General features: G+C 41.9%; 1 protein-coding gene across 1 annotated transcript in view; it reads right to left on the minus strand.

Moving 5' to 3' along the window:
- Positions 1–17,487, minus strand: part of man1a1 (mannosidase, alpha, class 1A, member 1) — a 78,318-nt gene that overhangs the window by 6,799 nt on the left and 54,032 nt on the right. Inside the window, exons 5-7 of the mRNA XM_068342970.1 lie at positions 15,249–15,343; positions 1,899–2,022; positions 1,611–1,704 (exon numbers count right to left, since the gene is read on the minus strand). Of these exons, the coding sequence (XP_068199071.1) occupies positions 1,611–1,704; positions 1,899–2,022; positions 15,249–15,343 (313 nt within the window). The remainder of the gene's footprint in view (positions 1–1,610; positions 1,705–1,898; positions 2,023–15,248; positions 15,344–17,487) is intronic.

Genomic DNA, 17,487 nt, shown 5'->3' on the forward strand with positions numbered 1-17,487 from the left:
TTTATAACAGTGTGTGTGTGCATGCATGTGTGTGAGGTGGGATGTTAATACAGGGGAGCCTTCAGCCAGCCGAGCTGCACTTTTTTGTGTTTGTTCTCCTGATTGTCGGTGAAGGCTCATCCATATGCATGCGTCATTAACGGCGTCCAGGCCTGTTTGTGGAGCGCAGAGATTAAATGTCAGCTATGATCATTCTGAAGGGAGAGGAGAGGCTGGCGCCGGAGACGGTTTCGGGTTTGAGCGGATAAAAGCAACTCGTTCTGCTGTCGACCCGATAATAAAACCAGGAGTGCTAACACGAGTCCAGATCGAGCACCAGAGATTTGCACAACTCTACGAAATCATCAAGAGGGGTAAGAAAAGATATATATTATGTAATGTTCAGCAGACTGAAGGGAGAAATCCTGACTCGGTTCTATTTGCAGTAACATAACAGCTGTTTGGTTTAAACCTCCTGAACACGACTTCTATGGATGTGTGGTATATAAAAAAGCGGGTAAGTGTTTCGGTCAGGCTGCGCCGCAGAGATATTTTTCAGACAACATTAGACCGCAAACATCTCCAAGTCATAATTTATTCAACAAAATCCCATCTCTGTTGCATAATTCCTTTCAAGATGAAAGACGCTCTCTGACTAAAACATAAAAGTGTGGGTTTTTTTTTGTGAGACATTTTTTTTCTGTTGAAATTTGCTGTTTCTATCAGCATTCCTAATTGAATATGTCATAATTTGCATAAAATACTTGGATGAAAACACAGTTACCCACTCTGGATAGGAGTTTCAGCTAAATGCCAAAAACTATAATTATGGATGTGCTGTCAGTGGGTTTTTATTCACCAGATAATAAAAGTAAGGACAGCGGAGGTGCAGGCCCATATTTAACCACCGCAGAGAATGACAGCCCCCCCCTCCCCACATGAAAGCAGACGATCCTGAGCAGACAGGACGCTAATAAGCCTCAAACTTTTTAGAAAATGTGAAAATCTAAACAAAGGAAGTTAATCAAAGGTTGTCTAAAACCATATTAAGAAAATCATAAATAAAACTACAATATATCAGACAGACCATTAACTTGAAGCAACTGCTTCAAACAAAATTAATTTTTAATCCATTATTAGCCTAACTTGCCTAATCTCTGGGTGAAAACAGCAGGCTAAAGGTTCCTGATGTTGTGTTTAGTTCCTTGGGGACTTCAAAGTCTTAATAAAAATTTAAATCAACCTTCATAGAAAGGCCAAGAGAGGTTTGCTAGCTTCAGGTGGAGTTCTGACATGCCTACGTAACTTCTGACGCTGTTTGTTGGATCTTGGGATGAGAGCTAATTGTCTCCTCGCATCTTTATAGTTAGAGAAGAAAGTTATGTCGATCTTCTTGTATACAAGTAAGAAAGCAAGTCAGCAGATTTCACAAAAGCATCTATTCTTTAGAGGTTAGCAATTTAATGTACTTCCTGTGTCGAGACCGCCGGGTTTGGATTTTAAATCCGATTTCTGGTCTCTGCTGCTTAAAAATTAATTGGAGCAGCTTTTAGAATGAGATGAAAATGTATCATCATGTGTTTTTGGACACATTGACAATGCAAAATGTATGAACTGTGAGGAGGACTTACGTTGACCCCACTGGCCGCTGTTGGGGTTCAGGTAGTTGGGGTAGAGTCCTTGGGGTTTGTCCAGGCGATTGAGCACTTTCCGAATGTTCATAACCTGATGGTGGAACAAATAAACAAACGCATCACGGAGAGCTCACGTAAAATACAGATTTACAGACAGACACTGTGTGAAAATATTCTGTAACAGTATGATGATGTGAGCAAAAGGGAGAAGAGTCTGGTTTCCTTCTTTGACATTAAAAGACGTCTCTAAAATGCAAGGTTTGCATCATCGTCACCCTCCGTTACCTTTTGTGCAAACTCTGGATTCCCTGAGAGTTTGCTGAGATGCATGAACTCTAAATGAAGGGTGCCGTATTCCGCCAGGATGCTGCTGCCGCCTGACGCCCACGGCCAGTTTCTACCGATGCCGCTGCACAGACACACAAAGAGAAGGAGGCACAGGTGCGTTGAGCAAAAAAAAAAAAAAGGCACACTAACCCACAAGCTGGCATTTCAAAGAGCGATCAATTAAAAAAATTTTACGCCGCGTACGGAATGACTGTAGCTGGTTTTGAGTTCACATTAACACCCACAAGTGCTTTGTGGATAAAAACAGGATTTGGAATGAGTCATGATGGAAAAGCCATTCAGAAACACAAAGGAAAACCTGTTCGTGTTGGTAATAAATGACAGCAGAAAAGCGAAAAATATTCATGAGGTCAATTTAAGACTCTCAGTGACATATTCTTGATTATAAAAGCAACGAGAATGTTCCTGTAATCTACATGTTACTTTCAAAGGCCATTAACATCCGTCAGCTGTCACCTCAGATGCATTAACAAACTTCTTAAATCCTAACATCCATTAAATCCTAACATAACCTGACTTTGGTGATACATGCTGCCCTTGCCGACGTCCATCTGTCAGTCAATCAGAACTCACTGAACTCCACCCTGATGTTGCCTGTGGTGATGCTGATGTTGACTCTTGGGTCTTCTCTGAGAGATACCAACCCTGGCATGCTTGACAAGGACAGAAGTCCAAGTAATTGCGTGTGTGTGTGTGTGTGTGTGTGTGTGTGTGTGTGTGTGTGTGTGTGTGTGTGTGTGTGTGTGAGAGATCATTATAGCCACTGACAAATAATTTCCAGGCTCCAGACTGATGACTCTGAGGATAATGATTCAAGCAACTACTCATGAATACATATGAATGTGTATTAACAATTCACCACACTGTGAAACACGCAGCATGTCTGCACTGCAACTACCTGTGGATGCACGGACGTGAGCTGTGGCACACAGGAGACATCCCACAAATGAGAAAAATGAGGAGGAGGAGGAAGGAGGAGGACAGGGGGTGTGAAAAAAAGAGAAGTACCACAGACGCATCTCTTCGCAGAGGTGGATGAACATACTAATTATCCCCGCTTCAACTCATCATGCCTCACAAGTCATAATTTGCTTCCCATTACACCATAGATTTAATCAACTGAGCCAAACATGGAGAGGACATCAGCGGCGAGCAGAAAGGCGAAGATCAGTGGAGGAAGACGAAGTAAAATCCCACTGAAATCCCATCAGCGATACCTGCATCGAGCTGGGACCTGTCGGCCTGTCAGCTTTAGAATGAGAAAGATGTTAAAAATACCACATCTAAACTCTGTGATAACCCGCACACAGGATTAAAGCATGATTGACACGAGGGCTAGTTAGTTAAAAAAAGAAAACACGCAGTGAGCCGAACATCATTCCATAATCTCCACAACCTTTTTCTTCCTCCTTTATAGCTGCTTTCATTTCCCCTCAGTCAACTGTAGACTTTATCTGTCTATCCCTTTCAATCCTTCTTTTAAAACCTGTGATGACTGATAAATCCCTTCTTTTGGTACTGGTGGTGGTGGTGGCGTTGGGTGGGTGTGAGTATATATTGGGGGGGTAAACACACCCCTGTCCACCTCGATCCCTCCCAAAGCTCTAGGAGAAACACTAAATCCCCGCTGAGGAGAACTAAACAAAAGACAGCGGGGGGAAAGCTGGGGTGTAAAGCCAACAGGCATGAAGGATAATGGCGCCGACATGAAGACCAGACTGTGTGTGTGGAACACCGTCAATCTGGACGGAGTGTAGGAAGACACATTTGAGAGATCTGTCGTTTAGAAAATTTATGTTTTTATGACACATTAAGACACTGAGAAGTTTGTATTACCTTTCAGTTAACTCGACACTTAACAGGTAGCAAAGGCACCAGAGGTGTGCTCTCAGCGAGCATGAGTACGATCAACATGTGAATCGTCTCACAGAGCTGATTGCGTTCTTTGTGTTGAACTAATGATTTCCACAGCTGTCGCAGGTCAATCAAACCATGTCTTGATGGAAAATATTTGGTCACTTCCTGTGCTGGGACTGGAATCCAGTATCTATGCATTGGTGTGAAGCACAACACCAGTGAGATTCGACTGTCGTGTTTGATTACCGGTGCAGATGTCCTGATGGCCTGTTTTCCAGAGTTACTAACTAGGGTGTGCTACATCTTGTTTCTCATGGGATGTTAGTGAGACTGATTACAAGCGCTGAGCGACAAAACACTTTTTTGTTTTTGACCCATCTTTGCATCGTAGACGTTACTGGGCTATCCTGAAATTACTTCAGAGAGAGGGGGAGCTAGATCCTCAACTGGTTATTCATCCTAATTCACAGGTATTATTTGGGATTGAGACTGTAATGGATTTTTCCCACGAAATGTTTTTCCGGTTGTGGTCTCAGGCTCGAGTTTGACAATAGTCAGGGGTATGAACTTCATATCAAAAGCTGGTCAAATAGAAAATCTGACTTTGTTGAATTCGTTAGCATGAGATATAGCACGGAGCCACTTTGCTATAGGATCTTAGGAGGTAGGAGTTATTGTCGGTCAGAGGCAGAGTTGTCATCAGAGAGATGGTCACCACAACCACCATCTTCACTAGCCTTTACTTTATCACTCATGATAAACAGTAAAGTAGGAGGTAGGAAGCCTGACACTCTGAGATGCTCAGAGACAACAACAAACAACAACGAGAGGGAGAGACAAGTGTTGGAACTGTGTGAACACAGCAGTGCTGCTGCCCAACGGGGAGTTGTGGCAGAAAGGGGAACTGCAGTACAGTAGTCGGATATGGTGGTGAGCGTTTGTTTATATCTCCGACTGTTCGTAATTTAAACATTTGTAATTTGAGGACTACCTGTATAACTTAAAACTAACTACAAACCAAATGTCAAACATTGGGCATTTGCTTTCATCAAGACACACATCTCAGAAGTTAGTTTCTTACAGAAGTCTTTCATGGCTTTCATAGCTAAACCACAGAGTTTAAGGAACCTTTCAACAACTTGTGCATCGAGATATATACGCATCAAGCTCTGCTGATCACCCAAGAAACAGAGCTCAAGGGCTCATGGGGTCCACACCACAAAATAGATCCAAAGATTTGACCTGAAAAGAATGAGGTCATCACAGAATGATGCTACCGAATTACTAGGGTTGGCATCCCAGCCCTCTCGGGGCCTTGTCTATCTTGTTTGTCCTGTTTTTTGTGGGGGGTCCAATCTTCATATTTTTCTGCCTCTCACACCCGCAGCTATTTCCTGGCCAGCTGTGAAATGAAGAATCTAGCTGGCTGGGTTTATACCCTCCAGTCCATCCAGCAGTGCCAACAACAGTGATTTTAATTCTGTGGTGCCGAGCAGTAACCTGGAAAAATAGAAAGCCTTTCTATTTACATAAATTACAATGCTGCGCTGGGACATGCCCTCTCATGCTCCTCTAGTATTATGTTAGAACCAACTACAATTCGTTCGTACAGTGTGGTTGGATGAACCCTATACTTTGGCCCGTTTCTTTGTTCCGTATGCCAAGTATTTCACATCCCTCTTCATCCACGCCGTGACCCCTTCTTCCCTCCTGCTTTCCCCTCCATCAATCTCTCTCCCTCTCTTTACTTGTACTGCAGGCACAGAGGAAATGTGAATAGCGATAGATTCACAGTCAGGAACTTAATTAGAAGACTTAAATCACGGCCTGCCTTAGGTTACTGCTGAGGAGAGCCTCACTAAGAGCAAGAGTGTGAATTTGTGTTTACTTATGACAAATCTCTGGATACCCCGAACAGCGGACTTGTCTTTGTTGCTAGAAACAGCTGCAGGGCAGTGAGACTGCGTTGCCTTCAATACTGCGATTGTGTGTCGGCTGTATAGTACATTCATGGGTGTATTCTAGATAACCTTTCAAGTTCTCTCTGTTCATTACGTAGAGAGTGCTAAAGAAGTCTTTGCCCCTACAGTATATACCATAAAAACTGCTATCACTTGAACCTAAAAACGAGGGGCGCAAAACTTTATATTAAAATGATATTGCGAACTTTCTCGTCACAGCCCAGAGTCACCAGGGGGACAGAGTACTACAGTAACAGCACCCAATGCAGCATTTAAATCAGGGCTTTAAACTGGTTCGTGGAACAAAAATGAAAACGGGAAACTTTATATTTTTTAATATTCCGGAACACAATCGAAACAGAAAATAACAGTAAACCCGTTGATACTGGGGTTTTTTTCCCGTTCTTGACAAAAATATTTGACCTGATGTTTCACTTCACCTGTCATTCACTGGATGCGGGAAGAGAGCAGAGAGAAGTAGCAGCTATCAGCAGCAGTTAAGAAAAGGACAGTCTCCCAGTCACCATTTATTCGTAACAGGTAAACACTGCAGTATGTCAATGTTAAAAATGTAAAATTTATACATTAACTCATTGGCTGCAGTCATTTTCAGTGCAGTGTGTCCCCTACTGCCCGCGCTTTGTAGCAATATTGAGCTATGGGAGAAGCACAATGAAGATCTGTTCAGCAATAAATGACACGGTGGAAGTGGCTCAGCGGTAGAGCAGATGTCTTGAAGATGGATCGCCCAGCCATCGGTGGTTCAAATCCCGCTCCCGCCAGGACATCCCTCAGGGTGTGAGCTGACGGTGGGAGACGTCAGCTCACCTCCCAGCCACTGCCGAGGCGCCCTTGGATCAGGCGCCTTGGATCAAGGCGCCGTCCCCCCCACAAGCTGCTCATTTGGGGCGCGACCCCCTGTGTGCGACCCGTCACTCTGCCTTCACCTACTGTTTGTGTGATGTGTTACTAATTGCATGCCTGCAGGCCCCCAGTGTGTTGTGTTCAGGGGCCTGTATTCAAAAACTATGTGTATGCATGACTAACTAAAGACTGTAACCACATGCAAAAAGACTGAAGAGTGTAAAGATAATTTCCCCACGTGTGGACGAATAAAGTAGATTTAATCTTTAATTTAATCTTTAATCTTAATTTCATGTAGTGTTTAAATCTAAGCCTTAACTGCAGTGATATAACTCATAAAGCAGAGGTGTAGTGCAGTGGTACTGTTTAATGTAGGTTAGGGGCATATCTATAATTATAGTCTATAGTATACGTATAAACTAATTGCTTTAGTTGCCAATTTAAAAGTCCTTAAGTTACTGTACTTTGCGCACCATTCGGCGCATTGTATAAAGAGGCACAGTCTAAATTTCGGATTTTATTTCTGTACTTCGATGTGCTATTTTCTATATGCTGGTGCTTTCTGTGTGCTTTTTCTGTGTTTTGTGTGCCTACTATGCTGTGTGTGACGGAGAAATCAATTTCCCTGATGGAACCTCCTTAAGGGATAAATAAAGTTATACTCTACTCTTTACTTTTAATGTAGCCGCAAGAGGACACAAGCCAGTGTCTTATTGTGCCGGTCCCAAGCCCGGATAAATACAGAGGGTTGCGTCAGGAAGGGCATCCGGCGTAAAACTTTTGCCAAATCAAATATGCGAATCAAACCTATGACTTCCATACCGGATCGGTCGAGGCCCGGGTTAACAACGACCGCCATCGGCGCTGTTGACCTACAGGGCGCCGGTGGAAATTGGATTACTGTTGGTCGAAGAAGGAGAGGAGGAAAGTGCGTTCGCACGAAGAAAGAGAAGAGGAACACCAAGAGTATAGGACTGAGAGTAGGGACGTTGAATGTTGGAACTATGACAGGAAAAGGTAGAGAGTTGGTTGACATGATGCAGAGGAGGAAGGTAGACATACTGTGTGTCCAGGAGACCAGGTGGAAAGGTAGCAAGGCTAGAAGTTTAGGAGCAGGGTTCAAGTTGTTCTATCATGGTGTAGATGGGAAGAGAAATGGAGTAGGAGTTATCTTGAAGGAGGAGTTCGTTAGGAATGTCCTGGAGGTAAAAAGAGTGTCAGATAGAGTGATGAGTCTGAAGCTAGAAATAGAAGGTGTAATGTTCAATGTTGTTAGCGGGTATGCTCCACAGGTAGGATGTGAGCTGGAGGAGAAGGAGAAATTCTGGTCGGACTTTGATGAAGTGATGCAGAGCATGCCTAGAAGTGAGAGAGTTGTCATTGGAGCAGACTTCAATGGACATGTTGGTGCAGGAAACAGAGGTGATGAGGAGGTGATGGGCAGGTTTGGTATCCAGGAGAGGAACGCAGAAGGACAGATGGTAGTTGACTTTGCAAAAAGGATGGAAATGGCTGTAGTGAATACTTTCTTCCAGAAGAGGCAGGAACATAGAGTGACTTATAAGAGTGGCGGTAGGAGCACACAGGTAGACTACATCTTGTGTAGACGGTGTAACCTGAAAGAGATCAGTGACTGCAAAGTAGTGGTAGGTGAGAGTGTAGCCAAACAGCATAGGATGGTGGTGTGTAGGATGACTATGGTGCTGAGGAAGATGAAGAGGGCAAAGGCAGAGCAGAAGACGAAATGGTGGAAGCTGAAAAAGGAAGAGTGTTGCATGACTTTTAGGAAGGAGTTAAGACAGGCTCTGGGTGGTCAGGAGGTGCTTCCAGATGACTGGACAACTACAGCTAATGTGATCAGGGAGACAGGTAGGAGAGTACTTGGTGTGTCATCTGGAAGGAAAGTAGATAAGGAGACTTGGTGGTGGAATGAGGAGGTACAGGAGTGTATACAGAGAAAGAGGTTAGCCAAGAGGAAGTGGGACACTGAGAGGACTGAGGAGAGTAGACAGGAGTACAGGGAGATGCAGCGTAAGGTGAAGGTAGAGGTAGCAAAGGCCAAACAAGAAGCTTATGATGACTTGTATGCTAGGTTGGACAGTAAGGAGGGAGAGACTGATCTATACCGGTTGGCAAGACAGAGAGATAGAGATGGGAAGGACGTGCAGCAGGTTAGGGTGATTAAGGATAGGGATGGAAGTCTATTGACAGGTGCCAGTAGTGTGATGGGAAGATGGAAAGAGTACTTTGAAGAGTTGATGAACGTGGAAAATGAGAGGGAACAAAGACTAGAAGAGGTGACTATTGTGGACCAGGATGTAGCAAAGATTAGTCAGGATGAAGTGAGGAGGGCATTGAAGAGGATGAAGAGTGGAAAGGCAGTCGGTCCTGATGATATACCTGTAGAGGTATGGAAGGGTCTAGGAGAGGTGGCGGTAGAGTTTCTGACTGGGTTGTTCAACAGGATCTTAGATAGTGAGAAGATGCCTGAGGAATGGAGGAGAAGTGTGCTGGTGCCCATTTTTAAGAACAAGGGAGATGTGCAGAGTTGTGGCAACTACAGAGGAATAAAGCTGATGAGCCATACAATGAAGTTATGGGAGAGAGTAGTGGAAGCTAGACTAAGGGCAGAAGTGAACATTTGTGAGCAGCAGTATGGTTTCATGCCAAAAAAGAGTACTACAGATGCAGTATTTGCTTTGAGGATGTTGATAGAGAAGTACAGAGAAGGCCAGAGGGAGCTTCATTGTGTTTTTGTAGATCTGGAGAAAGCTTATGACAGGGTGCCCAGAGAGGAACTGTGGTATTGTATGAGGAAGTCTGGAGTGGCAGAGAAGTATGTTAGAACGGTGCAGGACATGTATGAAGACTGTAAGACAGTGGTGAGGTGTGCTGTAGGTGTGACAGAGGAGTTCAAGGTGGAGGTGGGACTGCATCAGGGATCAGCTCTGAGCCCCTTCTTGTTTGCTATGGTGATGGACAGGCTGACAGACGAGGTTAGACAGGAATCTCCATGGACTATGATGTTTGCAGATGACATTGTGATCTGTAGTGAGAGCAGGGAAGAGGTGGAGGAGAAGCTAGAGAAGTGGAGGTTTGTCCTGGAAAGGAGGGGAATGAAGGTTAGCCGCAGTAAGACAGAGTACATGTGTGTGAATGAGAGGGACCCAAGTGGAATAGTGAGGTTAGAGGGAGAAGAGATCAAGAAGGTGGAGGATTTTAAGTACTTAGGCTCAACAGTCCAGAGCAATGGAGAGTGTGGAAAAGAGGTGAAGAAGCGTGTCCAGGCAGGATGGAACGGATGGAGGAAAGTGTCAGGTGTGATGTGTGATAGAAGAGTTTCAGCTAAAATGAAGGGAAAGGTGTACAAAACTGTGGTGAGACCAGCGATGTTGTTTGGTCTAGAGACAGTGTCACTGAAGAAAAGACAGGAGACAGAGCTGGAGGTAGCAGAGATGAAGATGCTGAGGTTCTCTCTGGGAGTGACCAGGAAGGATAGGATCAGGAATGAGTACATCAGAGGGACAGCACATGTTAGAGATCTTGGAGATAAAGTCAGAGAGGCCAGACTGAGATGGTTTGGACATGTCCAGAGGAGAGATAGTGAATATATTGGTAGAAGGATGCTGAGTTTTGAACTGCCAGGCAGGAGACCTAGAGGAAGACCAAAGAGGAGGTTTATGGATGTAATGAGGGAAGACATGAAGGTAGTTGGTGTGAGAGAAGAGGATTCAAAGGACAGGGCTAGATGGAGGAAATTGATTCGCTGTGGCGACCCCTGAAGGGAAAAGCCGAAAGGAAAAGAAGAAGACTCTACTCTTTACTTTTACACACAGCGCACCATATTGTTCTGTGCATGCTTGCTAACTGAAGCAAAAAGGTGACTGTGGTTGAACTGTGTTGTATTACGTATTTAAATTTCAAAAAATAAACCGACATTTTTTAAATATGCTTTTGTTTCTTTATTTTTTTATAAATCTGTGCTAAATCCTTCCAAGTCCTCATCTCCGGTCTGCATTGAATAGCTTGGCAATTTCACTACTGCTGACCGATCTGGCGGAGCACTGACTAAATTCACACAAAAACATTTTTACAGATTTTGGAACTCAGTGTACACATAAGATGCCTAATGTTAAAAGGTACAGCTTTGATTTTTGAGACATTTTAAGGCTTTTAAGAGCATCTTATGGTGCGCAAAATACGGCACCTACATATGTATATTTACAAGGAACGTTATTAACTGGTTCAAGAACTTTATTTTTTTGTTTTTAACCAGTTCAGGAACGTCAGTTTATGGGTGGAACGCCAAACCGGGAACGTTACAATTCCGTTTCTGTTCGGAATGAACCGATTGGCAAAAAATTCTGGTTCAAAGCCCTGAGTTAAACTATAGAATGACGGTAATATATGATGGTAACCGCTTCAGAGTGTCGGACAGCGCTCGCTTCCAAAGGAGCTAACGGTGTAGCAGAGGCAGAACATTGAACGACAAGCCGTTACTCTCAAAGGCAAAAGAATGTTGAATTTATTGTAAAGATACTGTAGATCAGTTTTTTTACATGGCGATTCGGAATTGATTCCATTCACGAATCATAATTTTTAAGGTCAAGCCTGCGTTAAATGTCTGCGGAAACTCAAAATCTTAATAAAGTGCAATTAGTCTCAACCAAGAAGAGTATTTTCCACACTTCTACTGAACTTAAGTTAATTTTCCGATTACATCAAAAAGAAATGGCTCCATGACAGAGAGGCACTTTGCACTAATAGAGCCATTCTCAATCTAGGCCTATTAATCAGAGTCGGAGACCCCAGAGCTCTGGGGTGATTGCTTCAGATACAGTAGCTGAAGAGAGCAAATTGCCCTCTTTTTTTGTATTTTCTTCTATGAGATAAGAAAAGAGAGCAGGAGAAAAAGGAGTAGGCTTTAAATTTGCAGCGCTATTAAGATGATAACACTGCTTTCAGAATCAGTTTGTGTGAAAAGCAGATAGTTTATTGGAGTTAGTACACTCTAAGAGAGATCATCTTCTCATGGAGGCCCTGGGAATGTAAAGTCTCAGAGTTAGTCGTGAACTCAATCAGCTGAGCTAAACTTCACTAATGCACAGTTGATTGAAATGGATTTTCTAATGTTGCGTGTGTGTGTGCGTGTGTATGTGTGTGGGACACAAGCATCATCATCATGTGTGTAAAAAGGAAAAAGCTAATTTTAGGATGCTGCACAAATTCAGACATCTCAACACAATACAACCCATTTGCAAATGTGCACACACACAACGCCTCATCCCATTCAGGCCAGTCAATGTGCAGTACAGTGGGAGCGATTTGCAAGAACTTTATCAGTGTGGATGTTAATAGAGGAGCTGTGGGACATACTGGGCACAGCAGATAACAACTGGGTTATAACCACTGTTTATGTGAAACAGTAGGAAAGAAAGTATAACAGGAAAAAGGTTGGAAAAGTGCCATTATGGGTTCCATTGACTCAGATGCACAAACATTATGAACACAGATGGATAGTTAAAGTTGGATCAGTTTCTTGTGAAACAATTTTTTTTATTGTTATATTAATAATGTTTTTATCCATATTACTTTGTTCCAATCAACTGAAATTCACTGTTGCACATGTAATAAATGCTGCCGTTACATATCATGACATCATTTGTGTAGCCAAATTACACAATTAAATCCCCAAATTATTGGAAAACTTTGACAAATCCCTGAACTTTTCACGGCATATAAGATCTACTTTCATTGTTATGCAGTTTACAAGCAGGGTAGAAACCAAAATATTAAGACTTTTAAAACATTTACTCAGTAAACAGAATCAAGCAGCTATTAATCACCAAATATTTGTCGTTTATTCTGATAATGCCTACTTGTGTTCAGAGGATTTGGTTTTTGTCTAATTCAAAGCTTTTGATCCAACAAAACAAACTAGTTTAATGGATTCTACAATTAAAGATTTTCTACCCAGCTGCTCCGTGTTCATTTAAGAGGATGTTTCACTGGAAGCGACGCCTTGATTGCCAGTCTTTGTGAATCTTTTCCATCATTAACAAAGCTAAATTCAGGACAAATGTTCATCTGTTCATCTGGCTGCACCACCGGAGTTTGTGGAAGATCAATCACAGAAATCAATCAGAGCTTAGCAGCCTTTTTCACTCAGTTGGTGGCAATCAATCAATCACTTGGTTAAGGCACAGTGCGGGTGTGTGTGTGTGTGTGTGAGTGTGAGAATGGGGTCAGCCATTGATCGTTTATCAGGTACTGTACCTCCGATTTATCAGATCACCAAGAAAAATCAACTGCGCGTTAAGATGAGTTCCACTTATCAACCTGATGATAAATTTAGACTTTAAAAATATTAAATTTATTCCGAATGTTTAAGAATTAAATTAACTTTTAATAATGTTTTCATGATTATTAAAACACCTTAATTCTGTTTGTTCAGACTTCACCTTCGTGGATTCTGTCCTTTTTCATTGTTACAGTGCCCCCTTTTCCAATATGAGTATTTATCTTTAGAAATTAACTATAAACTTGAGGACAGGTTGGAAAATGACACTAACTTGATATTTAATTTTCTTGAACAAACCACAAATATTTATAGAATGTATACGAATCTTGAAAATTAACAGCTCACCAGAGAAATCGAGATTTATTTGGGGTAGAAGCAGCAACATGTTGTAAACTGTAACCTTGTTTCTCTTGGCCCCTCTTGGGCTTCTTAGCTAGCTGCAGGGAGTGAGCGATAATAAAAACTACGAAGAAGGTATAAAAAGAACAAAACCGTAGAGCGGAGTGGACCTTCAGTGAGATGTCCTGAAACAGAACAAGATACTAGGTCACTCCGGGAAGGACGGATAAATTGAAGAAGGATGGAGAGGAAATAAAGGAGAGTGGGATGTGAGACATGTTAGGTTTTTCTCAATGAGGAAGAGGAAAAAATAAATTCGGGAGGGAAAAGGGATGAACAGAGATGATAATTGGGTCTCATCTGCAAGTGTCTGCGTGTGTTCTACAGCTTTGTCCTGCTTCTGGGTCAAGGTTACGTAGGCAGCACTTCACCGATGTTTCTCTCATCAATCCATACCAGAATGTTTGATCTGTCCTTCTCCCTTCCTTTAACCTGCACCACTGAATAAAACAGATACTCGTGGTTGATTGCTTCATTCTATATGATGAAGCTCATAATCAGTCCAGACTAACCAAACTGGAAACAAACTCTGATTTTGTAAGTAATTTAAGCATAAGTGATGTGAATCTAAATTTTGCTCTTCTTCCAATCAGTATTTAAATTTAAAAACAAATTACCAGTTTCTTCTCTCGATGTCGTGAAGAGAAGAAAATGTTCCGCCAGAAATAGACGCTCTCTGCTCAGTGGTGCATCGCTGTGGTGCTGGGTTATTGTGTAGCGAAGGCATGGTGTGTGTGTGTGTGTGTGTGTGTGTGTGTGTGCGTAGATTCCTAGTGATGATAACTTTATTTGCATGATAAAACTATGATAACACACACACAGACGCACACTTTTTCCCTGGCGTGTTTGTCACTCCAGAGAGAGAAGGATAAGTCGGGGCGGAGTCCATTCACCCATACAGACCGCAAAGAAAATTAATCTGCCGCAGCACGTTTATCGTCAGGACAACCTGCCTTTTAATTAACGGCAGACAAACAGGAGAGTGTTGAGTCTCTCAGGAAGGGAAGGAGAGAGAACAAAATGAAGAAAGGTTATCCCTTCATCACATGACTGAAGGAGGTAGAGAACTGCATGATGGCAGAGCTGAAAGAGCCCTTTGTAGTTTAGATAGAAAGATAGATAGATATGTACTTTACTGATCCCAAGGGAAATTCAGTTTAAATGGTATTATTATTATTATTATTGCTATTATTATGGCTCTAATAGGTGATATTGTGTGTTATTATAGGTAAATATGTAGTCTGAGAACTTTCCATGCAAATATTACTATTTGTCTGTTGACATTGTACTGTGTGACTTTACTTACTACCGGTTGTTTGCATACTTATCCAAATATTTAAGGTAGTCTGTAGTTTGAACAGATGAAACTGTGTTAATACTATCTAAATAGAGATTGTAATCATGGGTAAAGATGTAGCAGTAACTGTTGGCAGGAGATGGGATACAAGAATTCCAAAGACAGACTCCTATCCAAAATATCATAGTAGTTTGGGATGATTGGTCAAAACTAATCATCACTAACTTGCGTGGATTGTGTCAACTGCAGCAGCAGCTTCTTGTTGCAGTGCATTGATATTGGCTGACTGGCCTGTAACCTTGACTGAGTCCTCTGAAACTTTGGGTTTGTCTTTGAGTAGAGGTTTAGAGTCTGAGCCAGCCGCTGGCATCTAATCCTGGATGAAGAACCAAACAGCTTCGGCCTGACAAGCCCGCTCTGTCATGTAAAACTCAAACATCTCTGCTCCACCAGAGAGCAGAACAGAAGGAGTTTGTATTCGCCCGACTCACATCAAGCCCAAGACCAAAGAGCTCTTTTTAAGCATCAAACCATACAAACAGACCCGCTGCCACAAATACCACGAGGGTGGACCGCTGTGAGGGAACGGGTGAGAGTCTGTGTTCTACCTCTTGAGGTTAAGCAGAGCCCAGGGGATGCCAGTGGGAGTTTTGAAGGCAGGCAGCAGCTTTTCACCCAGCTCCACCGCCTTTCTACGGAACACCTGAAAAAAGAAACAGCATCTCATTAAAAAGGGTTTCTCCCAGTAGGAGAACAACGGATTTTGTTTGCCAAAGAAAGGCACTATTTGTTTTGCCCAATAGCACACAATAGAAAACCAAAGATAGTCTGTTTATTCTTCACTGTGGAGAAGAAAAAGCATTAAATCATGATACTGGAGAAGCTGAAAGAAGCAAATGTGTGGCATCTTTGCTCAAAATAATGTTGACTTTGTACATTTCAATAGAAAATCAGAACCCAGTAACCCAAACACATTCATCATATCCTTATGGTTAATTTTCAAATTTAATATTAAACACTGTGTTGGTATGCAAAGAAAAACGTTTATTACCTCCACCTGCTTCCTCCCATTCTTTTTATCTCATCCCATTATCATCCCATTACTACCGCCTCCTCGTCTCCATCCTCTGTTTAATCTCTTACCATTATTGTTTACTGCCTTATTGTTGCTTGGGGCTATATTGATATTTACATCAGCAATTGGAGGAAAATTACAAAGATTGTTCTCCTACCTCGATTATATTTTGGAGGGTTACCTACATAATGCAAAATGTAAATGCAAAAATAATGAAACTAGATGCTTGTTGTGGAGTAAGAGAAATGTTCAATGCAGCTCAGTGCTTTAGAGGGTTTAGGGAAGACTCAGCTTACATCTGACTTAGATGAATAATGTCCATTAAACTTTTGTGAAGCGACTAGACTTTGGTCATTTGGCTTTTGTCTTCACATGTAAATAAATAATCGAGTGCTATCATAATGGATCTAGGCAAATGTAGATATATGAAAGCTGAGGACTTCATGATAAGATATGACAAACCTTTATTTGTCCGACAGTGGGGAAATTTACAATTTACAAAACAACAATTCAGTCGGCAAACAAATGCACAAAGCAAAAGAAGATGAACACAAAAATGTTTTCACTTTGGACTGGTTTCATGAATTATAAAGTATTTCAACTCATTTGTTGATTATTTGAGGTTACTGCGATCATGACTAATTGGATTTGTATCAATTTTGTTGTTTGAGGCACTATCTATATTTCTTCTCCTTGAATAAGGATTACCGAATTTGCTTGCTGGAGCTTTTGTTCAGCGTATCTGACTGAAAGGCTTTGCAGCAGCTTTAGCTCAGGGGATATAGTGTCTCTTAGGTAATTGATTTTTCTGAGTATAAAAGTGAAGTACTTTCATATTTAGCTCCTGGCATCGGATTAGTCCTCGAGTCAAGACATTGGTATTTGGCTGAAGATGTGGTGAACGGTTTGACACCACTGCCAGGGATTAAGCATCTCGACCCGGACCTGCTGACCACAGACAGTTTGTTTGAACTAGCTCACAGCCTTTCAGCATTTAATTACACAAGATCATTATCCCTTCATAAGTACCATGTGATTAAGATATTGGACATTATGTTCCAATAAAAAGCAGGTTTGTGGTTACCAGCTGCACTGCACTCAAAGCCAAGAACAGCTGTCATAACTGTACTAAATAGAATTATGGTCAATAATTCTGCTATTCCTTATCCTCTGTAGTTGGAATGAGCATAGCTATATCTTTCATGTACACAGAAACACACAAAGGTACAGGAGCATACATTTTTATCAGCCGTCTGGCAGCTCGGGTCCCAAAGGATTCAACACTCAGCAGGGTGTGAGATGGGGGCAGGGTGAAGAAAGGAATAATGACGAAGTAAAGCTTAAGAGGGTACTCATCAAAACAATGTCGTAGCTGGACTTTTTTTTTTCAAAAGATAGACGTAAGAAAATATTTCTATGACTGAGTAAAAAGAACAATAGCAGAAATGTGGTATTCAAGTAAATAAATGCTAGAAGGACTCTTGTAATTTCCCCGAGGGGATTAATAAAGTATATCTTCTTCTTCTTCTTCCTACCACTCATCAATCCTACTCATTCTGGACGAGTGTATCCATCCCACGGTTGGTTATGTGCTTTTAAACTAACACTACATTCAGTTTAATGACAATCAGACCATTGATTTTTATGTAAAGCTGGAAAATAATTTAAGACAGATGTCTTTATCTTCCCGTATTGAATGTGTTGTATTCCAATGAGAGTGTAGACCACGAAATCCCCTATTGCATTGTCAAGATTTGACACCAAGCCACCTC

The sequence above is a fragment of the Antennarius striatus genome, chromosome 19 (assembly GCF_040054535.1).
Source record: "Antennarius striatus isolate MH-2024 chromosome 19, ASM4005453v1, whole genome shotgun sequence".
Classification (NCBI taxonomy): Eukaryota; Metazoa; Chordata; class Actinopteri; order Lophiiformes; family Antennariidae; genus Antennarius; species Antennarius striatus.